Here is a 27,788-nt window from a genome sequence, read left to right on the forward strand (position 1 = left end):
GGCATGTCACTAATAGGAAAGGGTTTAGTAATGGCTAGGAAGTCAAAAAGTTTGGCTAGAAAAGCAAATGGGAACTTAGCTCATATAAAAATCACATTTGATTTTATAGATGCAAATATAATTCTACCTTTATATAAAACATTGCTTTGACCCCATTGTGCTTACAGGTTTGGGCTCCCGCATACAATAAGACTGAAGTTTATCTAAACTAATTAAATAAAAGGTTAATCTAACTTGGCAAGGGTAATCGTGACAAATTGTGATTGTTCTCATCATATATTCAGATGCTGTAGTATGACCAGCATGTACAAGGCATTAAGGAATATCTCTCTATGTCTCTCAACTGCAAAGGCATTTCTCATATGAAATAGATTTATTCTTATAATGCATAAATGATAATGTCATGAATAATGTCATGTTTGTGTTTTAGCCTTATTGATGTTTATGTCTTGTACCTGCATACCCTGATAATTATATAAATATTAGGATTAAATCTGGACAATCAATGTAATACCGACATGATATTTTATGGAGTCACATGACCAATGATGATAATGAGAACTGACATATTCATTATAAAAGTAGTTTTTATAAAATCACATTTCCGTTTCTTTTACCAAGCTAGGGGAGATTGAAGACTGGTCTGCACCTCAATATTATTTTGGGTGGCAAAACCGACTCCTCGTTTACCTACCATCTCTTTCCATCAGCTTTTGTAGGGCTTTGGTGATATTATGGGCTTACCGACACGTATAGACCTGTATAGCCTCCTTTCTTTCTGGTTTCAGGGATTTCTTCTAACTTCAGTTGGTTGCTGTCATTTCTTGCCAAGTATTCTATGGAACTCAAATGGAGACCTCTAATTCCTTTCCCCATCCTTCCCTTAATCCAGTATTTTTCCCTATTCTTTCCTTTCCCATTTCCTCCTCCAAAGCAGGGACGCAAGCATAGGAGTTTCAAATACTATTTCAGAAGCCTTAGCTATTTATTGAGCCATTTATTAATGCAAATGTCTGTAACATGTAAATTATTGAACTAGGTAAATTCTGGTAAGTTTCTACTCCTTCTTCTGTATGACTGAGCTAAAGTTAACAGAGATAGTATGGTTAGACTATTTTCAAGATGAAATGTCTGATTAGTGTTAAGGTGGTGTGTATATATAAATATAGATATTAGATGTTTTTGATCAATGAAAGGATGATATTGACCCGTGAAGAGATCTTGAAATGTAAATCTATTATTCCATACATTTGTTTACCAAGATCACTTTATTGGTGCAATGCCACAGCCATCTAAATAATTATATTTTATAACTTGCATATAGGAGCTGGTAGTCATAAATCTGAAATGGGGTTAAAAAAGTTTGGGAGGTTACAGCAGTAGAAATTCCTGCACCCTTTTTGTTTGCGTCTCTGCTCTTGGGTTTTAGCATGTAGCCAGAACCTGACATTGTCCCTCTCCTTGTCTTTTCCTACCCAGAATTCCCTTTCACCCCAACTACTCCTGGGAGAATGGACCGGAGAGAGTCCTCCACATTTCCAACAGCAATCGTGGGCGGCGCAGTGGGAGGAGTCGTTCTCGTTCTTGCAGTGTCAGTACTGATATTTGTGGTGCTACGAAAAAGACATCACACCTTTAAAGGAGATTATAACACCAAGAAGCACGTATACGGAAATGGTTACAGCAAGGCAGGAGTAGCACAACACCCACCAATGGCACAGAGCCTACAGTATCCTGAGGACTCTGATGATGAAAAGAAGCCTGGTCCTGTGGGAAGCAGCAGTTATGAAGAGGAGGATGATGAGGAGGGTCTGGATAGACATAAGCTGGGTCCAAAATATGATGATGAGTCTAAGCGTCCATACTTCACTGTGGAGGAGGGTGAACGTCGCTGTTATAATGAAGACAGAACTCTAGGATTCCAGTATGAACCAGACGATATGCCTGACAGTCTGGTGCCCCAAAATGATGGCTCTTTCATCTCCAAGAAAGAGTGGTATGTGTGAAAAGAGTGAACCAACTATACGGACATATATGGCTTGATTCATGCACATGCCCCACCCCTTGAACTGGGGCCAAAACAAGAGACTGGTGGGAGCAACAATGTGACCAGAGCTTTTTCGTTTCTTGATATAAATATATATATAAATATAATCTATCTTTTTATATGAGTCACAACTACAGGGTCAGTATGACCTAGGAAGAATACATATTTACACCCACCAGTGACACAACTTGGCCCAATACAGTTATGCCCAGTCTTACACACATTTGACATATTCCTTCACTAAACATGCAGACGCAAAACATCACAACCAATTACAAAAGAAAAACTGCATGTTTTTTTTTTTTAATTTACATAACAGCATGACACAGTTTGAATTAGCGGGACCCAACGCAGCAAAAGAAAATGGAAACTTTTCCAACTAAACTGTCATGCACAGCATGCAATTTGGGGACTGCAAAAGACACTATAACTTGTTGACAAACACCATGTGGATTAAGAACATACACATACATGCACATGGTCATTTTAGGATATTTAAATTAAAAAAAAGAAATGTTACTTTAACTACATAATATCTAACACAAATGTCTTCTGTATTCTAATTGGCTGACATTCCTATGCACACACATTCATACACATACCCACTAAATCTCGCCTGGCTTTCATTACACACACTGCCTCTCAAAACTCCTTTACCCAGACACTGGAACTATTATTCTGAATATTGTTGGGTATGTTGTTTTTTTTCCATGTATTTTGGGAATGTATTGATTTCCAGGGATACATGATGATGCTCTGCACCCTGCCATCCTAACCCTACCTGGTGTGGGGTTTGGGAATGAAAATGGGAAAATGGCTGCTTAATGGTCTGTGGGATTTTTTTGTATATTGTGCATTTCTTGTTCTGTTTGGGTCATAGTGGATTTTTTTCTAAGCAATGGTTGTATATTGAAATTCAAACAATACCATGTGCCATACCTCCCTCAAAATTACACTGCACTAACAATTGCCAACATGATAAGGATCACCCTGTGCTCAGCTTTCCAGGACTCACAGAACTGCTGCTGGGTGACTCTTTAATAGTGATATCTGTTAAAATACAAATAATGGACATGACAGGCAGAGATTAATGGTTTCACGTGACAGCACTACTAGAGCTGGAAAGAGTATATGATATGGGACTATACTGCAGGTCTGCAGATACCAGGAGTCTTGAGAACCTGGACATGCGCTTGATTCCCAGAGTGGTGCACCCTTTCAAGAATTTGTCTTGTCGTCTGGAGTCAAGTTTGTTAAAACATGTCTATATTATTCTCCTAAGAGCCTCCTTGTCCATCTGCTGCTTCACAGACATGTACTCTCTACAAAAAGGGAGCCAAGAGCCTTAACTTGAGCTATTTTTTTTTTTTTTTTAATGAGAAAGAATTTGGAAACAAAACATGGCTGTTACCAGGTGGTCCTTTTGAAGTCCAACATCCTCTCTGTCTGTGCCATGCTGCTCTGTTATATGTAAATGGCCTATAAAGTGTTAGAATTCCTCTGCACCTTTTATATCTCTTCGTACATGCAGGGCTTTCACTGAACATACCAGCCATATCACAGCACTGAACAACAGACTATTCCACAGCTTGTTGGTAAGGTTTCATGCTAAATGTTTTAGAATGGGAGACTTATAATTTTTAAGGGGTTAACAGACAACACATTTAATTGCACTTAAATCTGGAATTCTTTGTAGAGAGTTCTACTAAATGGGTCCCTTGCCTATACTGAAAATAATATATTTATTTTGGCGTACAGAACACTACTCACTTCTCTACACAAGCAATTTTTTTCAAGTCAAATGGAAAATAAACCCTGATTATAAATAGGGGTTGTTAAGGATTTTAACCTCAAGAAGATAGTATTGTATGAGGGGCCGGCTTATCGTGTGCACAGATTATCCCTTCACTGCCAAATTGCTTGTCTGTCCACTGATAAAAATTGTACCTTTTGGGATCCCAAATAGAGGGGACAGCTCTAATTTTATATATGCCAAATGGTGCGGAAAAATACCAAAATGTACAGCAATGGGATGGTCTGTTCACCCCGTAATGGAACATAAAGGCTACTCTACTTTAAACTATGTGTGTTTTTTTTATGCCATGCCCCTTCCTGTGGTACAGTGCTCTAGCGTTAAGCTGGCCATATACAGTCCAAAATGACTGGCCAGTCCCACCAGACTGAGCTTGTAGATTATTGACTTATGTACAAAGGCAAACCAATTAGTCTTTTGACTAATATCTGGCTGAAAATTTGCCAGATATCCCATCAATTGAGGACTGCATTGGCTCCTTGATGCAGCCCTTATTATGATCTGGCTTAGCCTGGGAGCAAAATAATCAGATCAGCCCAATTTTAGCCATTTGCTGGGCTAAATTTGGGCTGATCTGATGTCCAAAATTGGGCTGAATTGATGTCCAAAATTGGGCTGATCTGATGTCCAAATATACAGCAAAGATCATACTATACTGCTAAAAACAAAGCATTGTGCCTGCCAGTTGTAACCAGTAATTATTTTGGAGACAATTAGGAAATCAACTGGGAAATACACTGGGAAGAACTGTATGTGTCAAATTCAAAACATGTTCTTCAACAACTCCTTTATAAAGTGCTTACCCTCTACTTTTTGCTTTGAATAGGCAGTAAAAAATAAGGGCATAGTATATATATTATTTACAGAACATCCCTTTTCTTTATACTTACAATTATACTTATGAGCCAGAGCTGTTATATTATTGGCTTCTGTTTAGGAATTCTCAGTGGCCTATAAAGGGACAGCAAAGTAGTTGTTATAGATGTATTTTGCTGTTTGTTGCTAACTATGTAGAATTTTTTTATTGGCGTTTTAGAAGAAGATAACATTGTGTAATGTGTCTGAGAGAAGGGATGTTCTGCATGCACCACAGGATAAGGTCCGTCTTAAAAATTTAAATTCATCTCATGTGACCATTTTAATTTACCTGTAGTACTTTTTTGTGTTTGTGTGTTTTTAACTATATTTTGAAGATGCTGCAACTTTAGTATAGCACTTCATATAATACGTCACATGTTATGCTGCAAGGAGAAAATCATCATTAGTTCAGCTCGAGTTGTATAGTTTTCTACATCGGTTTTCACACACATTTTCTAAACACCATTTTTTATTCCCATTGACTTTAGTCGACTTTGCAGAGCTATTGACGTTTCAGATTTTTGTGTGAATTCTAGTTAAGACTCTGGAGTACGCACTTTATAAATGGGCACAGCAGAATTTTTACATGCTAATATTTATATGTTGTGGCTATAAGAATGTGCTGCATTTTTTGAGATGTTATAGTTACATTAAAAAGGATAGTCTTCTTTTTGTAAGATCTTAACTACAAGTCTCTTTTGCAACAAGAAAATCGCTCAATTTTTCCTATAAACTATGCGCTTACCCAGTTGGGTTCAGCACTTTTCTGCTTCTATAGAGCCCAGAAGAGATAGGGCAATGTGAGATCTGCTTCTTCCTCACTTATTTACATAGCATGAATCATATGCAACTAAGCAAGTAAGAGACACACACAGTACTTGCTCTTCCTGGCTAGTCACTGGTGCATGGAAGTAATTGGAGGGCCCTTAAATTGGATATCACTGAAACCCATGATTAGAGCAGCACATAGTTTATTAGAATATATAAAGAAACTGAGTGATTTCCTTAAAGCTCCTGTGTAATTGTAATGTGTGAATTAAGGCAATACATCACAATCATGGAAATAATTTGTAAGGCTGAGCAACAAGGAGGGAACTGAGAGCAGGTGATTTATCATTTACTTGCTTCTTTCCCTGGATTCAGTCATCTTTATCTAAGAAGGCCTAAACTATCACCATAGCCTCAGGCACAAACAGTTGAGGTTTTTGTTCTCAGTAGACACCGCTGGTCTGTCTGAATATGCCAGCTTTGTTACATTTATGAATGGGATGCAAAGTGGAGAGACTCTGCATAGCTATGCCATATCAGGCCCAGTTTAGTCACATGCCCACAGAATGCCACAAGAAGGCCTGTAGAAGCTTTTCACATAGCACTGACTAAGCCACGGCAGGCCCTTTCATTTTATATGTAGACTTTACTGCTTATTAAATAACATTGTTTTGTATCATCAAACAAGTAATAGAACACATAAGGGCAAATTTCATGGACTTTAAAGGGCAATTGCCAGCACCTTCGGGCTATGGCACAAGGGGCCTATTTCAGCAGAGAATAGTCTGAATCTGCCAGTGCCTCCTGCCATTCACTTTAAAGGGAAAAACTGACTGCACTGGTACTGGTGCTTTATAGACCTACATCTCGTAAGCTGGCCATACACAGATAAAATATTGCAAGTTTCAGACTGTGTGGGCTGTGAATTGTCATTTCTATAATTTTTTATAATAGAATTATAATTTTTGTACCAGTCATTTAGTTGATCGGACAGGTTAGAAAATTTTGGTTGGATAATGATAAAATCTATGCATGTATTGTGTATATGACAATATCTTTGGGGGACCTACAATGCATTGGTGTCTGCCAACTCAAGTGCAGAACATCTACCAATCTGTTATTTTTAGGGCTTTATTCTACAATTTCAGTCTGAATGTTAGATTTAGATCGCTGCATGTAAACGTACGATCAATATCCAGACGTTCGTCGGAAGAAGACTAAAATTTAAACGTGTATGGCCAGCTTTAATTGAGCATGTTAAAGCTCAAAAGAGCCAGCAATTGTGCTGTCTTGTATTTCCTTTACAAATAGAAAGCGGCAGTGGTGGTTTTTAGGGACTAATAAATGGATAAATATAACACCAGGCTGCTCTCAAAAGTTAACCAACATTTTTTTAAAGCAAGCCACCAGTTATCCAGACATAGGGAGATATAAAATCACTCAAAAATCTGTTCTCTTAGTGGTTTTTATGTACCTCTTTGGCAGAGCTGGAGAATACGCCCTGCATGCCACCAGGCCTAAGAGAAAAAAGAAATTGGATCTGAATTACGATGAAAGAAAAAATAGCTCCCCCCATCATAAATTATGGACTCATTCAGTTTGCATGCACATAATGTATCTTTGGACACACTGGCACAGTAGGCATGTGGTAATTATGTGGTACACATATTCCTATTTGTTGACTCAATCTACACATATCATCCAGACTTCATAGACAGACATAAAGCATTTTAAAAGGGCTAATATTTAGCAGCTAAAATGCTTAAGTGAAACCACGCTGGAGTTTAGACAATGTAGTTTTACAGCACTTGGCTCAAAACTGACAGCTGCTCTGCCAGCGCCTGAATGTGAGTTGTAGTTTGTGATACTACAATAACCAAACAAAAGATTGCACATCTAATTGTCAGGTACTAAATAATATATGATTTGTTTGGGGTAAAGTGCCCTAATAAATACATTTTTTTTATTGTATAGGCCGTTAATAGGGAGAATATAGACCCATCAACTTCATTAATGTAGGCAAATGTATTACACAGACATTTTTGTTTACAGCTGCAGACATATAAAAGTGTGTTATACTGCTGTATCAAGCCATTTCTGTATTCATTTTATCTGCATTCACAATGACAAGCGAGGACCTTTGAGGCCAATTCTCCTTAGAAAGTATCATCCCTGTCCTGTTATTAGGATGGAGGAAGTCATGAAATCTCCTGGTGAATTATGTGCTGTAATTTTGTAATGTTACCCTCCAAGCAAAAGCTGTGTTTAGATTTGTAACTGCAATCTCTGTAATGGTGGCTATGCTGAGGGTACACAAACGGGACATGGGGAGGGATGTCATTTGGGTATTTTACAAATTTAATTGCTACAACTGTGGATAAATGTGATGTACATTTTATAAAATAAAGTATTCTAAAATATTGTACTTGTTAATCATTTTGCTAGGTCCACACAGTATTCTCTGTTTTCCTCAGTATTAACCAGATTTAACTAAACAGCATTTTATATACAAAGCAAGTGGTGTGGGTTTGTTACCTAGTAAAATCTACTACCATAAATCTTCATGCAGCAGTGGCAGATTTTGATTGACAGATCAGACATTTTGGTGTGTGCTCCCTTTGCATAGGCAATATATTAATGCTAACTGGAGCTTTATTATTAGCACCGAGCAAATTTGCGCCAGGGCAGCAACATATAGCAACCAGTCAGTAATGAACTTTTTTCCAGCCAGATGCAAGTAGACCAATGAAAACAAACATTTGATTGGTTGCTAAGGTGCAAATCTGCCCCCACTATCCTCCTCATAGATTGCTCTGGGCAAAGAACAACTTGATTATATCTGAAACTGTACAGAGGGTTTTACTGATTATACTTAGAAAGTTTTTCATTTCTATGGGATGTAGTGCATTTTAAATATTCATTTTCTAGATACCAGTTACTGACTATGTCTGGTATATCTTGCAAGCTAGCTTCTGTGAAAAGTAAGCCCAAACTGCACACTCAGCTTACTACCTTCTATATATACAGTATGTAAAAACTTGTGTTTTTTACTTTAATATTACTACTTTGATATTCTATGAATATTCTCAGTTAAAAGTTACTGCCACACAAAGATAATCACTATTTGGTGCATAAGCAGGAACTGTCTTCAGTATATATGCCCCTGCCTCAGATTGTGTTTGGCCAGATACCTATTAGGCAGGCTTTATAATTATGCTGGAAGAGGACCATATTGGCCATTGGTAGGACCTCTCCCAAGAGGCCCAAATAGGCCTGCACTATAATCTGATCATTGGCCTGGGTTCTAAATTCTCTTATCAGCCTGATTTCAGCTAGAATGTGGCCCAACACTGAACTCATTTGGCAAGGTTGCCAAACAAGTGGATCTTTACATGTATGCCCAGCTAAACTTTTAAATCAGCCTCTTTTGTTTCATTTTCCAAAAGTTAAAATGTCAGGCAGTTTGTGATGGGTAATTTAAATACGTACAGTAATCTGCCATTTACCCCACTTCTCACACTGGAGACAGAGAGAGACATGTCAGATGAAGCACTGTAGGTTGTATGTGTAGATGCAGCTGGCCACCTAGGCATCATTCCATTGATGCAGTATCAATAGGTAGAACAAACAGTCAGTGGTTGACCAAAGTGGATCATTTGATTAACACTAACAGCAATGAATTACTGTCGACTATGACATATTGCCTGTTTTAGACAGTGACTGATCCATTCCCAGGGAAGAGAAATATGAGCTTCCTGGGAGAGTTTTATAAGGTAAGATAAATCAATATTTTATTTTTCTTGATCATTGTTGTAACTCTTTCAGTCTTTTCACAGCATATACATACATGGCGAGTTGCTTAACGTTTGTTTAGGGGTCATTGTAGTAAAATGCATTTTATCTCAGTATGATGTACAAAACATTAAGGATAGGTGTGTTATCTCAGAGGGGTAGAATGGATTTGTTACTTAAAAATGTTAGTGTTACTACTATATTAATCTTAGAACAAATAGGTGAAAACTCCTCCAAATTAGTTTTTCAAGATATATAGGGGTCAAAAGACCCCATCTTTCTGTCAGACAATCCAGCAAAAACTCAGACAAAACTAGATTATTTAGATAATTAGGTGAAAATATGAAGTGAGGAAAAAAGTGTTCATTCTTGTCTAAAAGTGGCCATTTATTATTATTAACATTTATTTACAAAGCACAAACATATTCCACAGCGCTGTACAATAAGTGGGTTACATACATTGGACATACAGATTAACATATAAAGCCCTGCCCAAAAGAGCTTACAATCTACAAGGAGAAAGGGTTGAGACATATATGGGCTGGTAGCTTGGACCTTACAGACCAAGTAGGAAATTTATTGGTTTGTGATCTCCATTAGGAACTTTGAAAATCTCATTGAGCAAGGGCTGTTGATGTCCTCTTCAATAACTGGCTTGAGAGCCTATAGAATAGAATAAGCACAATTTTTCCCAACATTGGGGTGGCCAAATTATGCATATTCTACTAATTTAGTCACCTAAAACAAACAAGCAGTTTTTTCACGTATTGCTAGCTTAACAGGGGCAGCCGCACATTTATGGACATTATGCCTTTATTTATAAAAATGCTCTGTGATACAGAGTAAGAGGAGAGGTAGACCAAACAGTACAACCAGATGTATTGTAGTCAGGAGTTAGGAGAACAACCCTTACCAAGGTGCTCACACGCAGACATACATACACACACATGCACTATATTCCCACAAAATAATTTGACACTCAGTTGTAAATGCAGTTTGGCTGTACAGTCTGCTTTCCAACATAATACTTTGTGCCTCAGCCAATTATTGTACAGTGAATTTCTAGAAAAAGTCAATAGAGACTCTTGAGTACTGCTTGCCCCCTGGTAGCCAATACTCACATTTTTAACCAGTGAAGTATACCCCTGTGTGCAATAGGCCTTACTCTCCCTAAATATGTCAGTTATTACATCCCACCCGTGTGCCTTTTAATGTAGGACATAAATAAAATGTAACTAATAACTTCAGGATAAGGGGCACATGGGCATCACCATTAATTTTGGTTTTACTCTAATGTAAAATGATCTGGTTTTTAGGAGCTGGACATTAACTTTTCTTTTCTGCAAATACAATTTTCCATATATGTGCAGTACAGAGTCTTGGTAAATATAATGCCATTTCTTATTTTGTGATGTGGTAACAATGTAGGTGAAAGTGTGCTTATTCTGAGCAAGAGATCAAGAGGGTGCAAAAAATTCTCATTTATACACTCAGAAACTGGAAATTGTTTGTTTTTTTTGCTATAAAAAATTGCAGTTCTCCTTTAATAAAATATATAGATGCCGCAATTGTTTATAGTTTTAGTTATGTAGCCTACAAAGCAGCTTCTGATTTTCAGCCCCATCAGCAAAGGATGGATGTAAAGAGTCTGACAGTGTCATGACTGTGCAATAAGCAAACTGCAAGGTGTAACCAGGACCTTTGTTCAATGCTCAGATGCACTAAGCATTTTGCTAAAGAATAATTTGCCATTCCCTTCACATTCCTAAATAGTTGGTGGAAAGTGACATCAGAAAACAATCTACATATATATATATATATATATATATATATATATATAGTTATATATATATATATATATAGTTTTTACATGTATAGTTCTCCTTCATGCACTGAAGTTTGGTTGAACCTTCACTTATTTTTAAGAATATGTTGGCATTACTGGAGATAATAAGATGACTGACTACAGCCCATTTTAAGTAAATAATATAATTATAAAGTGGGCATGAGCCTTCCATTGTAGTGTTGCTCTGCCCACATGTTGCCCACCATATAATCCACACTTAAACTAACATAGTATAGCAACCATAAAGTTGGATTCGTAGCAGGGTGGCCTGATCACTTGAAAATTCAGGGACAAGTCATAAAAATCCAGCCAGCAGGTCTGAACAGATTGCTGTTTATGTTAATCACTAAACTGCTGCCCTGCAACATGTATTTATTGTATCCCTGAATGTTTAAAGGAAAAGTAACACTAAATATTTTTAAGTAAAAAATCTATTCTACCCTGCCCCAATAATTGCCCTATCCTGCAAACTATTTAGTATTTTGAATGCTTTATTTGAAAATACCTGTTAAAACTTGGCTTCTGGTCATTTGAAAAAAGGTGTTACGGCGATGCAGGGGAAGCATCCACTATGCGGCGATCGATTGATCAATCCTAGCCTGACTCCTTCCTATATAGAAGGAAGGCTAGGAAAATTTTTTAGTGTTACTTTTCCTTTAAGTTATCTTAATTCACCCTAATTCAAAGAGCAACTTTGCCCAATAAAAGTCGTCCAAGTCCTATTGGTGGCCCAGTTTACATAAGGGGATCCTCTAATTCAGCGGTTCTCAACCTGTGGGTCGGGGGGTCGAACGACCCTTTCACAGGGGTCGCCTAAGACCATCGGAAAACACATATTTCCGATGGTCTTAGGACTAATTTTATGGTTGGGGGTCACCACAAAATGAGGAACTGTATTAAAGGGTTGTATTAAAGGGTCGCGGCATTACGAAGGTTGAGAACCACTGCTCTAATTGCAACCCTTTCTGTTTTGTTCACAACTGACTTTTACTTCTTATCATGTGATATCAAGCGAACAATTATTTTTTACCTGTGAATTCCTAAACTGAACTCCTAGTATTATATTCACAGTTTTGAATGGAGAATCCCTTTAAGCTGGGTCCCCAACCATTCTAAATTGCCAAGGCCCTCATTTCTTTTACATTTGCTGCTGTAAGAAGACATGTGCTTGGAAAGCAACAAACTTGATGAGTCTTTCTAGATAGGTAAAGGTTAGCTTGAAGCAAAGCATTACACATATAAACGTGTGATCAGCAGAATGCTATCTATAGGCTTGTCTTCCCTTGTGGCTACATGCTTACATGCACTGTAAGTACAGAATTGAGAGTCTGTCTATTGCAGCTTTTTTGTGTGATGATGCTGATGAGAGAGAAATGGACCATTACAATCTCCCTCTCTTCTATCACGTGTTGACTTAGGTTGCCACCGGGTTGGTATTTTACCGGCCCAGACAATAAAAATGGTGCTTGATGCCAATGTTATCATTATAGAAAAAAACATTGCCAGAAATGCTGGCAATTCTAATGTTAAACTTTGCTTTCCTGCCTGCATTCTGTTCTTTTTTTCTAGTTTTCCCCTCCACCTATTTGAATCCACAGCAACTGCAATATATTTATTTCTTTAAAATGTGAGACTTTGATTTATGAGAAATTTTAGTCCAAACATATGTAAAGGTCCCCATACACGGGCCAATTAGCTGCCAATAACGGTCCCTCGGACTGATTCGGCAGCTTATCGGCCCGTGTAGGGGCAGAAACGAGGGGCCTGCCCAACCAATATCTGGCCTGAAATTGGTTCAGCCAGGTTAAAAGATTCAGTCGGATCGGGGACCGCATCGGCTTGTTGATGCGGTCCCCGAACCAACTGCCCCATTGCCGCCAATATAAATCGATCATTTGGCCCCAGGGCCAAACAATCGAATTAGCCTACACGCTCCCCTATATCGTCCACCGGTAGGTGGGGATATCGGGTGAAGATCTGCTCGCTTAACGATCTCACCAAGCGAGCGAATCTTAACGTGTATGGGGACCTTAAGTCTAGTAATGATTGGTTAAGCTAATTTCTAGGTTACAAATGCTGATAAAATGCAGATCCATGACTGCTAGACTTCGAATTGGGTTTGTGCATGTGTTTGTGCACAAAAGAGAGCACATAAAATATGACACCAGCAAACAAACCAGTTGTAGAGCACAAAGCAGCTCTACTTCTCTACACAATATAGTGGCTTGGGCCCACCAACCTATCTGCATACAACATTTTTAAAAATTGTGAACAGAGATTATTTTAACTGACAGAGGGAAATTGCCTCTGATCAAATGAAAATTCATTTTAATCTGTATCAGGATTTCGTTGAGATTTTTGTGTCTGTACCTAGCCAATAAAATATGTGAGCCAACAACAGGGTATCTGGAAAGAAGTCTCTGCTTTCTGTGTGGAGAGAACAGTCATTACAGCAAATGCTTATTATATGCTATTTCTTCCCACACAATGTCTAAAAAAACATGCCCACAGTTATGCCATGGCTTACTTAAAGGTTTTGAGTGTAACTTGCAACATATTACAACATAAAGTATTATATAGGGTTTAGGTATCATGGGAATTGTGGTTCTGCAATATAAGCGTATGTATTTCAGAAACCATTATTGACTGCCCATTTAATGAGAATCTTGTCTGTGCTCTATACATCTGGAATTAGGCCCATGGCACTATGTGGTGTCTTGAAAAAGGCCTTTGTTGTTATTTAGGTTAGACCAAAAATGTTGATCTCACAACTGTGTTGTTTATTGGTGCAAGGAAAATATATACAGGTCCTTCTCAAAAAATTAGCATATTGTGATAAAGTTCATTATTTTCTGTAATGTACTGATAAACATTAGACTTTCATATATTTTAGATTCATTACACACAACTGAAGTAGTTCAAGCCTTTTATTGTTTTAATATTGATGATTGTGACATACAGCTCATGAAAACCCAAAATTCCTATCTCAAAAAATTAGCATATTTGATCCGACCAATAAAAGAAAAGTGTTTTTAATACAAAAACAATCAACCTTCAAATAATTATGTTCAGTTATGCACTCAATACTTGGTCGGGAATCCTTTTGCAGAAATGACTGCTTCAATGCGGCGTGGCATGGAGGCAATCAGCCTGTGGCACTTCTGAGGTGTTATGGAGGCCCAGGATGCTTCAATAGCGGCCTTAAGCTCATCCAGAGTGTTGGGTCTTGTGTCTCTCAACTTTCTCTTCACAATATCCCACAGATTCTCTATGGGGTTCAGGTCAGGAGAGTTGGCAGGCCAACTGAGCACAGTAATACCATGGTCAGTAAACCATTTACCAGTGGTTTTGGCACTGTGAGCAGGTTTCTGGTTCAAAAGTGGCTTGACCTGGGGAATGCGGCACCTGTAGCCCATTTCCTGCACACGCCTGTACACGGTGGCTCTGGATGTTTCTACTCCAGACTCAGTCCACTGCTTCCGCAGGTCCCCCAAGGTCTGGAATCGGTCCTTCTCCACAATCTTCCTCAGGGCCCAGTCACCTCTTCTCGTTGTGCAGCGCCACACTTTTTCCTTCCCACAGACTTCCCACTGAGGTGCCTTGATACAGCACTCTGGGAACAGCCTATTAGTTCACAAATTTCTTTCTGTGTCTTACCCTCTTGCTTGAGGGTGTCAATGATGGCCTTCTGGACAGCAGTCAGGTCGCCAGTCTTACCCATGATTGCGGTTTTGAGTAATGAACCAGGCTGGGAGTTTTTAAAAGCCTCAGGAATCTTTTGCAGGTGTTTAGAGTTAATTAGTTGATTCAGATGATTAGGTTAATAGCTCGTTTAGAGAAACTTTTCATGATATGCTAATTTTTTGAGATAGGAATTTTGGGTTTTCATGAGCTGTATGCCACAATCATCAATATTAAAACAATAAAAGGCTTGAACTACTTCAGTTCTGTGTAATGAATCTAAAATATATGAAGGTCTAATGTTTATCAGTACATTACAGAAAATAATGAACTTTATCACAATATGCTAATTTTTTGAGAAGGACCTGTATATATATATATACAGTATATAAAAGCAGCATGTAAGCAGCACTCCATAAGCAGACGCAAATACCTGGGTGCTCGTGCAGAATTCATACTACTTTTGTCACGGTGTTGGTATCCCTGATGAAAGTCCCAATATGGGACTGAAACGTTGGATGAAATAAACCAAAAAAAAACTCTTTCCTGACTTGTCAATGTATGAAAATCCCTGCAAATGCCGTCATTTGCCTAACATATATACATATATAGTGGATTTGTGGAAGCCAATAAATAATCGGTTTAAATTGGATTTGATTTAGAACAGATCAATCTAACTGAATCAATCTAATTCTGATCCTTCAGCTGGGAAAGTACCATGCTTCAGTTTACTCGGTTTTAATCAACAACTTTTATGGGGTACAATATTCATTTTGGAGTTCCAAGTTAATCAGTCTGAAGGTCCAGACAATCGTGATTAGCCTGCTGAGTTGTTTGACTAAATAGGGCCATTGCCTTGATTTTTCACAAATGAAAATGGGCTTGGAAATCCTGCAGGAAATCTGCCATTGGCTATGTAATGTCTGGGTTTCTTTGGGACAACCTTTTGCTGGACATGTGGAACTGAAATCCTTGGTTGAAAGTTAGCTCTTCTTTTTTCTTAGTTTGGGATTGTTCGGTTCTCCGAGTGGAATAGGAGCTTTGCCTTAGTTTTTCCCAATTTATGCAGGCACTCACAGACCCATATAACCAACAGAAATCACCAACTAGTTGTTGTAATTCTCTGTTGGCAAGGGATGGGTTAAGCTATACATATCTCTATGTGTACTGTACATACTGTACAACAGGATTGTTTAATGTACTGCAATGTGTAGATGTCTGGCTGGGGAAGAGTGTAATGTACAGCAGAAAAAGAGAATCAGTTACTGTTGAGAACATGAAATGGCTTAAGGGCAGTTTCAGTGTAATGTAGAATGTCTAGTGTTTAGAGAGTGTGAAAGTCCTAAATGAAATCATAGGTTTGTAAACAAGATACGTTACAAGTTACAAGAATAGCAGGCTCTTTCAAAAAGATATTTACTAATATATTGTCATCACGCCATTTTCCATACTTCTTAGATGTTTACACTGCGGGCAGCAATTCTGCTTTTCTGATGTGATGTGCATCATTTAGCAGTGTTTTCATATACACTTAGATACAGTTTAAAATGAAATTATTTACACCACTTGCACCATCCTCAGAACCTTATCTGACATTGGGAGATTGTTAGATAATCTTGTCTTGCTGATATTGCACTGTAATCAGAAAAAAACATCATCTTCTTTTCTTAAAGGAGGTATATACCTTCTCTAAAACTGACCCTGAGTGCCCGCTGCTTAATTTACTGAAGCAGGAAGTGTTTACTGAGGCTTCAGTCACTCACACTGAATAATAGAACTGAGCAGGGAAACATCCAGAGACACTCCCTGTTTCAGTTAAATAGGCTTTTGTCATTGTACCCATCCCTTGCTGAGACCAAGCAGCAGGGGGTGTTCAGGTTACACATTTGTAATATTAGCAGAGTAAAAATAACTAATATTAAATTGAATCTAAATAAAAATATGTATACTTTTGGGCTAATCCATCAAGTTTAAAGTATGTGAATTCAAGATTGTTGTTCTAATTTGAATAAACTCGCATTTTGAATGCTTGCTTATTTATTAAGGAAAACTTGTTCGAATAAAAAAACTCGAATATCAAATTTGTGAGTTTACTCGAAAAAACTCAAAAAAATCTCAAATTGAAAATATATCTTGACTTTACCTAGGACAACTCCCATTGACTTCAACATGAACTCATAAGTTTTTAAATTAATTAATAAATACCGGACATTCAAGTTTTTGAACAATAATTTAAATTGAGCAAGTTTTAGTGCCAAATAACTTGAACGTTGATAACCCGCCCCCTTAAAGGAGAAGGAAAGGTAAAAACTAAGTAAGCTTTATCAGCCATAAGCACTCACAGAAACTGCACAGTCCTCTATCAAAAGAAACAGAGAATTTTGTGTTTCCTTTTATGTAAACATGTTCTTAGGGTACCTGACTTCCTCTCTCAGAAAACTCTTTCATTCCCGGGGCCAGAGTCTACACAGCTCTCTCCCTTCTTCTGCTCCCCTGTCCCATAAGAATTCACAAAACTCACTCCCCCTCCCTTAAGAATGTGTAATCTGTGCTTCCAGTGGCTAGAGCTACAGCAGGAAGCTAGGAAGACCAAGGTAAAATGGCAGCTGCTATCTTAAACAAAGGGAGGGAGCTTCTATGGCTCTTTACTCAGGTATGGTAAAGCTTTCTGCAGAATAAATATATTGTTATAGGTGGCACTAATGTGGCAAATCTATTGGCAGTAAAATGCCAAAATGACTTTCCTTCTCCTATAATGTTGATTGAAAATATGTTTACAGGGGCACTAACAGTTTTACATTAAGTTATAGACCCTTCTATGTCCCTTAAAGATCACTAAAGGGATATTTTACAGTATAATGCACTGTAGCCCTACACTGGTGCAAGTGGTGTGTTTGCCTCAGAAAGATTACTACAGTTTATAAAAACAAAGCTGCTGTGTAGCCATGGGGGCAGCCATTCAAAGGAGAAAAGACACAGGTTACTTAGCAGATAGCAGATAAAACCCCATTATATTCTACAGAACTTATCTGTTATTTACTATGTAACTATGTACCATATATACTCGAGTATAAGCTGATTCGAATATAAGCCGAGGTACCTAATTTTACCTAAGAAAACTGGAAAAATGTATTGACTCGAGTATAAGCCTAGGAAATGCAGCAGCTACTGCAAAGTTTTTTTTTAACTGTCTATACTGTCTAATAACTTCTATTTGTGAGAGTGCATCAGGGTAGACTTACAGTTTGTGCAGGTTCACAGGGATCTTATGCAGCCATGGAGAAGCCATCAATCGCATTTGTGCAGTGTGCACTCACTGCCAATTGCAGTTACAGTGCCATGTAGTTTCTAAATACCAGTATTTTGATTTATTTGGTTATTAAGCTGCATCATATATTAGGCTAAAGTACAGATTTATATGAGGCTGTGCATATGGTCCTTTAGAGAGCCTCAACATTCCCCAACTATTGTGAATATAAAAATGAAAGAATCAGATGATAAAACAGCAGAACACAATATTCATTATAAATTGCCTAATAAAATGAGCCTTTGTACTGCCTTACAGTACACAAAATACACAATACCTGCAGGACTGAGAACCATCACAGTAAGAGTGTGTGCTGTTTGACTTGAGAGTATATGGGACTTGGGTAGCAATTTTCACCACCCACCCCCCCCCCTCACATACATGTGAGAGTAAGAGTCTGCGACGTGCGCTGATACGTATGCGCGCTCCCATGTCCGCGCGCATACGTATGGGCGCACGGCGGGGGTGGAGAGGTCGCGCACGCTGCGGGAGCGCAGACTCTTACTCTCACACTCCTGCAGGTATAGTGTATTTTGATTACTTTAAGGCAGTACACAGGCTAATTTGTTACATGTGTTCTGCGGTTCTATTCTCCGTCCACGGGGGGAGGATGCGAGTGAGCAAACATACAACCACGGGGCGGGGGGGGGTTGCGAGCGATCAAACATACATCCACGGGGGGGGGGGGTGTGCGAGCGAACGTCCAGAATTGCTACCCATATACTCGAGTATAAGCCGAGGGACACTTTTTTAGAACATTTTTGGTGCTGAACAACTCGGCTTATACTCAAGTATAAGCCGAGTTTTTCAGCACCAAAAATGTTCTAAATAGCTTGAATAGCTACCCCCATGGCTACACAGCAGCTTAAATATATTAACGATAGTAGTGTTTCTGTAGCAAACACACCAATTTTACCAGTGCAGGGCAACAGTACTTTATATTGTAATTACTTTAAAACATTTTCATTATCTGGTGTTACTGTTCCTTTAATATAAATGAAATTGGGAAAGGTCAATGGACCCTAAAGAGACTCATTACCAATATTTTAAAAGGCTTAGACACCTGGTAGTGCATGCCTGACATCCTATGGCTCTGGCGCACGATTTCAGGTTAAACTAGTAGTTGAATCAGAGACCTCCCATAAAACAGCTCAGTATGTTTTACCTGACCGCTTTGAGTAAAATGCAGGTTATTTTGAAAACAAAAGGTGTCATTTTTCCACAGGTAAAGTATGGCTTTGACTTATAAAGGTAATTTCAGGGTCATCAGTTTCACTTTACATTAACGGCATGTAGAGCTTGTACAGGAATGCAAATCTGTAACAAAAGAGAGTTTTTTTTGTATGTGTATGTGTATATCTAAGCCATTTAATTGCTAACATTTTCTTTGGTGCTTGAAATCTGTATTTCTATAGACATTTGCCCATAGTAAAATGTGGCAATAAACATCAATGCAGTGCCACTGACAGGTGGTAGGGAAGTGCCCATCAGGTAATTTTGCTCTCTGAATCTACGGATACAGTATGTTGCACTTGGTTTTAATGCATCTAGGCATCCATGCCATATGCTACAACATGATTTGTTTAGGGGCTGACAATGTTGTGTCTCTTGCTAACTAGCGCAATAGGTGTGGGTGTATTTCCTTCACCATAAGTTCCATAATAGAGAAACAGACACATTTTCTGATTTTTCAGAACAAAAGGCCACCAACCCTCACTATAAAGGTTTAAGGTATAATGGGAAATGCAGTACATAACCATAAAGATGGTTTAAAGCAACACTGCACAATAAAACTGATGCAAGGGGATCCGCTAGTGATAATCTTGCATTTGACTCTCTTCTTTTACAATTGTCATGGAAGTCATTAAACATTAAACAACCAAAACTCACCTGGTAAAGAATGTGAAATAACAATGAGGTGTCTGGTGTAGCTCAGTTGGTGATGATTTTCATTGAAAAATCTCCTTGCATCTGCCAGTTAGGGCTCTGGCACACGGGGAGATTAGTCGCCTGCGATAAAACTCCCTGGTCGCGGGCGACTAATCTCCCCGAGTTGCCGCCAGTTGCCATCCCACCGGCGACAATGTAAGTCGCCGGTGGGATGGCACACGCGGCGGCGCAATTTCGGGAAATCGCCGAAAAAGCCTCACGAGGCAACTTCGGTGATTTTCCGAAATCACGCCACTGCGTGTGCCATCCCACCAGCGACTTACATTGTCGCCGGTGGGATGCCAACTGGCGGCAACTCGGGGAGATTAGTCGCCCGCGAACAGGGAGTTTTGTCACGGGCGACTAATCTCCCCATGTGCCAGAGCCCTTAGGAATAAGAGCTAACAGAGCAGCAACCCAACATCTTACCCAAATCCCAGGTGTCTCCAGGTAGGGCTTGGGTGTTTAGAGTTAAACATATGAATTAAATTTTTTATTTCTAAAAGGAGCACTGGCCCAATAAAAAAAACTTTGCGATTAAATTCTCTGCGGTAGTGAATCTGGTTTTCCCTTGTCATTTAATACTTTCAGCTGACTGGACAACGCGTTCGTATCTTGATAGGGCCACAGGCCCTTGAGCTCTGGGGAAAACTGAGTAAAATGTTTAGATACCTTCTAAAGCAACCTTTTCAGGCAGAACAAAGGAAGCCAGGGTATGCTCCAGTGACAAGCCTGTCGGGTTTATATACAACCCAATCCCTGGTATTTGTTCTTATAATAACAGCTGCAGGTATCAAACACAAATTTATTAGAGCAGTGAACACCTAAAGAGGGTGAGAAAGCATGACTATCTGCGGGGACATATAAGGATCAGTTGAAGTGCCTCAAGTATAACCAGATTCTTGATTATTTGTTCTGTTGTAGCAATTTTTTACATTAAGCCTGAAAAATTGAATTTTACAGCCAAATAAAACTTCTACCGATTTATGTATATGTTGTCTATTTCCTTATATTAGAACATATCTGATGTGCTAATATATAAATATATAAACCCCCTAACTGCTCATTATGAAGAATTGCCATACAGAAGAGAATTAACTAAGCAGGATAATTACACATAAAAAATACACATTAACATATCCCCTTGTTACAACATTCACTGGTTATACCTGTTAAGATTTTGGAATATCTGGCATTAAGGTAATGCACTGTCAGGACTGAAACTGGCACCGAAAATTACGTAACTTAGTGTGGGAGGCAGCTTTATTCTTTTCGCAAATTGGCATAAACTAGTGGTAAATTTCTCACACTTTCTGGCACAAAAGAGCGTGATCATGTTTCCTAACCGCTCACAAGAATGACTTTTAGGTTTCTCACAATGTATATGCTTTATTTTCCAGGAAGGGAAGTGAAGGGGTTACATCTGGCCCCAGATGTCCCCAGCTGCATCTCTTCTAGTGAATGGCAACAGCTGTTGGTATGTTAAGCCCTCTCTAGAGTATTCTGCCAGCAGCGGGTGGAGGGAGAGCAAAATGTCCTTTCCTCCTTCTCCCCCTCTCTGCAGTGTAGCATCTCCTGTATCCTAATACTATTTCTTTACCATAAAAGACTGCTGTGAAGAGGTGAATGGAAATAATGTTAACTTATAAGCACAAAGCATATTCATGATTGTGTAAAAGGGAGTAATTAAAATTAAGTTCAAAGCATTTAATGTATCCCATTACAAGAAAGACGCTAAGCACAGAGGAGGGTTTATACTGGAAAATCTAGTCTTTCCAGCACTAAGCATGGCTGCTAGCGACACACAGTTTTAATTATGAGACAGATATATTGCTGTTTTATGAAAAATTTAAAGCACAAAGAAAGCGTAATTCACTGGGAGGTGCACCACCATCTTTTTAGGATTCCCTAAGGCTCCCTTACAGCTATCTAGGCTTCCATAAGTGCAGTTATTACTGCAGGTTACTATAGCACCCGTGAGCAAGTCTACAAATCTAAAGAAGCCACAAGGGATCCCTGGGAAATAGGTAAGATTATGGGGTGATGATTGGCTACAAAGGAGATTTTGTGGATCACACAGGTCCAAACTTCAAGAAGAATTTTAAACACACTCCCTCTAAGCTAGTAAACCAATAATATTTGGTAGGACCAAAGCAACCAATTTAAAATTGGACAGGATCATCACAAGCCATTCTTCTTTACAGGCTCACATACATAACCAGGTAGCCAAGGAAGCCAAAGACATTTTCAGATGGTTTGGGGCTTCCACCTAGTGGCTATTTATCTACAGTGGCTTAATGTAGAATTGCTGCTTTCCAAGGTTTAGAAATTCACAAGGTTAACTAATAATTGCTTTGCATCCCAACTCAAATGTATACTAATAAGTACCAGCAATTCAGATGTTTATATACCTTTTCATTCAAACCAAAACCTGAACCTGCATTTATTATTACAAATTATTAACATTTATTTATATAGCGCCAACATATTCTGCAGCGCTGTGCAATAAGTGGGTTTCATACACTGGACATACAGAGTAACATATAAAGCAACCAATACAAGAGGTGAAGAGGGCCCTGCCCAAAAGAGCTTACAATCTACAATCACTGTAAACAAAACTCTAACAACTGAAGGAAGATCACAGGCCCCACCCAATATGTGGGTTCTGGCAAATACCAGATGGGCTGCTATAAGACACCATATACAGTCACTATATTTTGACCTTTTGGGGGGCTTTTTGGGTCTCTGTGTACTGGAAATGCCAGAGCCTATTTTGGGTCACAGTTTGGACCTGGAAGGCCAGATTTTTTTTTCTCATAATTTTTTTCATGTTTTTTAAGCATTTTTTCATGCCCTTCCCCACTGAAATAGGCTGTATGTGAACCTCATTGTTTGGTCAAACTTGTAGATGGATGTAGTTGTGTGCTGAACAATTAGTTAGCTGTTCAGTTTTCCAAATGAATCTGTAGGATTTTTTCTCCAGTTTAAACAGGTTTTGCCTTTTGGTTATTATTTCTGGCAGAGAAGATTACCAGAGAATAGATCCCCCTGCAAAGTGTGAAAGGAAGGAGTTATATAATGAGAATCTAATTATCGACTTCTAAAGGACCAAACATGGAGTAGCTTCAATGTCCATGTTTTCCCTGTTTAAAAATAAAAAAAATATATATATATATATTTTTGATTACACAGTAGGCAAAAGGTTTGATCAGCACAAGCCCAATTTATAAAATGTGTGATGAATTATGGGTTGTACTGTCCCTCAAATGATAAAGCCTTTTGATATGTTTGGCCTATGATTAAGTGTGCACGCGCACGAAACGTGTCAGGCACTCTGATTTTAAATGGAAGAATAAAGATCGCCTTTTAGCAGACTTCTGGGTCGTGCTTGAAGTTCCTCTACACCTTTGTGTTTTTTTCCTCCCTTCGGCTACGGGTTCGGGGCCTTGAGCACCCGGACCACTTCAGGACCTGGGTGAGCCTTTTTTTGTAAACTATTGGATTTCATTGATTTTTTTGAGTGGGATTGAATGCTCTTTGAGACGGGCTCGGGGTTTCTACACCCGGGCCTCTTGAACCCTTGGTACGCTACTTCCCCACCTCTTTTATATATATTTGTATACTTTGGGGATAAGAAAATTTGTTATACAGCCTTACCCTATTGTGGGTTTAGGCATTTTCTTCCTTTTGAAATGTTTAACTAAATATAGCTTTTCTGCAGCTGTATGAACTACAATTCCCATCATGCCTTGGGTTAGTAACATGCAAAACAACAGTTCCCAGCAAAAATTTACAGATTTATTTTAAGGCATCATAAACTTATATGTATGGTTGCTGAACTGCAACTCTCTTTAAATTTCAACCCATGATAAATGTGGGAGAATTGGACTAGAGGTTATAGCAACATTACTAAGGGGCAGATTTACTAACCCACGAACGGGCCGAATGCGTCCGATTGCGTTTTTTCGTAATGATCGGTATTTCGCGAGTTTTTTTGAAAATTGTCGCGACTTTTTCGTAGCCATTCCGAAAGTTGCGCAAAATCTGGCGATTTTTTCGTTGCGTTAAAACTTGCGCGAAAAGTCGCGCCTTTTTCGTAGCCATTCCGAAAGTTGCGCGAAATGTTGCAATTTTTTTGTAGCGTTAAAACTTGCGCGAAAAGTCGCGACTTTTTCGCAGCTTTCGCGCCGAGTACGAAACATTCGGATTCATTCAAGCTTCAGTATGGTGACTTTTCTTGGGCCAGATTGGAGCTGCAGAGTGCCATTGAGTCCTATGGGAGGCTTCCAAAATCATGCTAAGTCTGAAAGTTTCGCCCGCCGCTTACGAGCGCTCAATACGAAAAAGTCGCGACAAGATACGAGCGAATCGTAATGGCTACGAAAAAGTCTTGTTTTTTTGCGCAAATCGTATTGGTAACGAAAAAGTCGCCACAATTTCCGAAAAGTCGTAAAGGCGCCGAAAAAATCGCAAAAAATACGAAAAAGTCGCAAAATGTTCGTTTTCCAATTGGAATTTTTCCAATTCAGATTCGGATTCGTGGGTTAGTAAATGTGCCCCTAAGTGTGAGTATTATCTCCTATTTATAGGAACTGTAGTCCTGAAACTGAGCTGAGCTGAATTCTTAGGGCTCTGGCACACGGGGAGATTAGTCGCCCGCAACAAATCTCCTGTGTCTCGGGCGACTAATCTCCCCGGATTGCCATCCCACCGGTGAAAATGTAAGTCGCCGGTGGGATGGCACACACTGCGCAGGCGATTTCGGCAAATCGCCGAAGTTGCCTCTCGAGGCATTTTCGGCGATTTGCCGAAATCGTCTGCGCAGCGTGTGCCATCCCACCGGCGACTTACATTGTCGCCGGTGGGATGGCAATTCGGGGAGATTAGTCGCCCGAGAACAGGGAGATTTGTCGCGGGCGACTAATCTCCCCGTGTGCCAGAGCCCTTAATGCTTCTAGCTCTAACTGCAGAAACAACAAAGCAAATATGGAGGTGCAGATGTATTTGTTCAGTAGAGCTGCAGAAAACTCTTGCTGAATGAAGCTGCATTAAAGGAACAGTAACACTAAAAAATGAAAGAGCTTTAAAGTAATAAAAATATAATGCACTGTTGCCCTGCACTGGTAAAACTGGTGTGTTTGCTACAGTAACACTACTATAATTTATATAATAAGCTGCTGTGTAGCCATGGGGGCAGCCATTCAAGCTGGAAAAAAGGAGAAAAGGCACAGGTTACATAGCAGATAACAGATAAGTTCTGTAGAATACAATAGTGTTTTATCTGTTATCTGCTATGTGCCTGTGCCTTTTCTCCTTTGAATGGCTGCCGCCGTGGCTACATAGCAGCTTATTTATATAAATTATAGTAGACTTTCTGAAGTAAACACACAACTTTTACCAGTGCAGGGCAGCAAAACATTATATTTTTGTTACTTTTATACACTTTCATTTTTTGGTGTTACTGTTCCTTTAACCTTCCATATCAGATATCAGTGATGCTTGGCACAAATGTTGCAGAACAACAATCACCAGCAAACTTTAACAAGGGTACAGGTTACAGCATGCTGAGAACTGTAGTCTAACAGCAAGTCATTTGGCTTCTTAAAGAACCCCTGCTAAATAAAACCTTTCTCCTGCTCTCTGTAGCCAGCAGTCAGTTTAATGAGTCATGCCATCTCTGTGTACACTCGGCTACCTGTTTGTATGCTTGGCAAACATAAAGTGAACTTCACTCTGAAAGAAAACATTAATGGCAGACATAAAAAGAATAGTAATGCAATTTTTTCATTACTAGTGTCCCTTACCAACCCCTCTTTGGATATCATATTAAACCTTTATTATTATTATAATAGTTTTTTAATAACATGCATAACCCCATGTCTACTATTGTTGTAAAAAATAGCTTGGACACTATGCAGGCTCCAGAGCGATGGGCACTCTCTCATGCTGTCCTGGTGTGCTTCTGGTTTAAATTCCATTAATCAGATGCTGCGTTGTTTTGAGTAATAAAAAGCAGCAGAGCAGCTGGCAAAGTTCCCTGCTAGAATGCTAGAAGACGTTTTTCTTCTTCTAAAGCTATAGGTGAAATATATAAAAATCCACGTGATGGTGCTCCTTCCTCTACCATAGACTGAAAGAATACTGCAGAAGTATGTATGCTGGCTTGGGGTTGATTCAATTCTGGGAGGACAAATTTGGCAGAGATGCCTAGGGGTCCAAGGATAAACTGAAAGCTACTCTCCCCACCCTCCCATCTATGGACCCCCTATTACAAAATATATATTACAGGTATGTGATCCGTTATCCGGAAAACCATTATCCAGAAAGCTTCCAATTACAGAAAGCCTGTCTCCCATAGACTCCATTTTAATCAAATAATTCAGAATTTTAAAACCAATTTCCTTTTTCTCTGTAGTAATAAAACAGTACCTTGTAATTGATCCCAACTAAGATATAATTAATCCTTATTGGATGCAAAACAATCCTATTGGGTTTAATTAATGTTTTATTGTTTTTTTAGTAGTCTTAAGGTATGGAGATCCAAATTACGGAAAGTCCCCTTATCCGGAATATTCTTGGTCACGAGCATTCTGGATAACGGGTCCTATACCTGTACTATATTAGAGGGGATTATAGACAGTTAGGGGATGTTCTTTTTTCCCATAAAAACAGCGCACCAGAGGCCACCCCTTTAGATTAGAGCAGGGCTGGCCAATACGTTTAATCGTGGTCCACCAGTCGATGTGGATTTCTGGTGGCCCGCGATGAAGCTGGGGATGCGGAAGTGCTGTGTGAATATGTATGTACGCTGCATCACGTTTCTTACACATTCACGCCGCACTTCCGCATTCCCCGGTCATTTGTCAATCGCCAATGAGTAAGGTCAGGCCACCCCTGGATTAGAGGAACAGAACTTTCATTTGAAGCAGCATAAGTGTTTTTTTTACGATGAAGGCAGTGAGGTTGTGAGATGCCCTTCCTAGTGATTAGAGATGTAGCGAACTGTTCGCCGGCGAACTAATTCGCGCGGACATCGGGTGTTCGCAAGTCCACAAATTCGCGAACTTTTGGCGATGTTCGCCATTTTGGGTTCACCGCGGTTTTTTTTGCGCCGCGTTTTTTCGCCTCGTTTTTTCCGCCGCGTTTTTTCGCTTCGTTTTTTCGCCTTTGCGTATACATAGGAATAGCTTGCGGGGTTTTTTTGGCGTTATTTTTTGGCGGTTTTTTTTTTGGCGGTTTTTTTACAAAGTATTTTTCAGAGAAATTTTTGCCCTTGATCCCCCTCCTGCATGCCACTGTCCAGGTCGTGGCACCCTTTAAACAACATTAAAATCAGTTTTCTGGCCAGAAATGGCTTTTCTAGGTTTTAAAGTTCGCCTTCCCATTGAAGTCTATGGGGTTCGCAAAGTTCGCGAATATTCGCGAGTTTTGGCAAAAGTCCGCGAACGGGTTCGCGAACATTTTTAGCGATGTTCGCTACATCCCTACTAGTGATATTGTAATGGCAGATTCTGTTAATGCCTTTAAGAGGGGCCTGGATGAGTTCTTGAACAAGCAGAATATCCAAAGCTATTGTGATACTAAAATCTACAGTTAGTATTGATGTTGGTATTTCTAGTTTATTTCTGTGAGTTTATTGATAGGTTGGTATGGATCTATATTTGTGCATTGGGGCTTGCTTGCAAGGGTTGAACTTGATGGACTTTGGTCTTTTTGAACCCAACTTAGCTATGTAACAATGTTGCTG

General features: G+C 39.1%; 1 protein-coding gene across 3 annotated transcripts in view; it reads left to right on the forward strand.

Annotated features, from left to right (window-relative positions):
• The window catches only part of nectin1 (nectin cell adhesion molecule 1), a 107,854-nt gene that overhangs the window by 48,662 nt on the left and 31,404 nt on the right, over window positions 1-27,788 (forward strand). Inside the window, exon 6 of one of the 3 annotated variants that reach the window (XM_002935009.5) lies at window positions 1,480-7,908. The exons of the other annotated variants lie outside the window; for them this stretch is intronic. Within the exon in view, the coding sequence (XP_002935055.1) occupies window positions 1,480-2,006 (527 nt within the window). The 3' untranslated portion in view covers window positions 2,007-7,908. Of the gene's footprint in view, window positions 1-1,479; window positions 7,909-27,788 lie in introns of those variants that run through there. 3 annotated transcript variants of the gene reach the window in all.

This window comes from Xenopus tropicalis, chromosome 7 (assembly GCF_000004195.4).
Source record: "Xenopus tropicalis strain Nigerian chromosome 7, UCB_Xtro_10.0, whole genome shotgun sequence".
In the NCBI taxonomy this organism is placed as follows: domain Eukaryota; kingdom Metazoa; phylum Chordata; class Amphibia; order Anura; family Pipidae; genus Xenopus; species Xenopus tropicalis.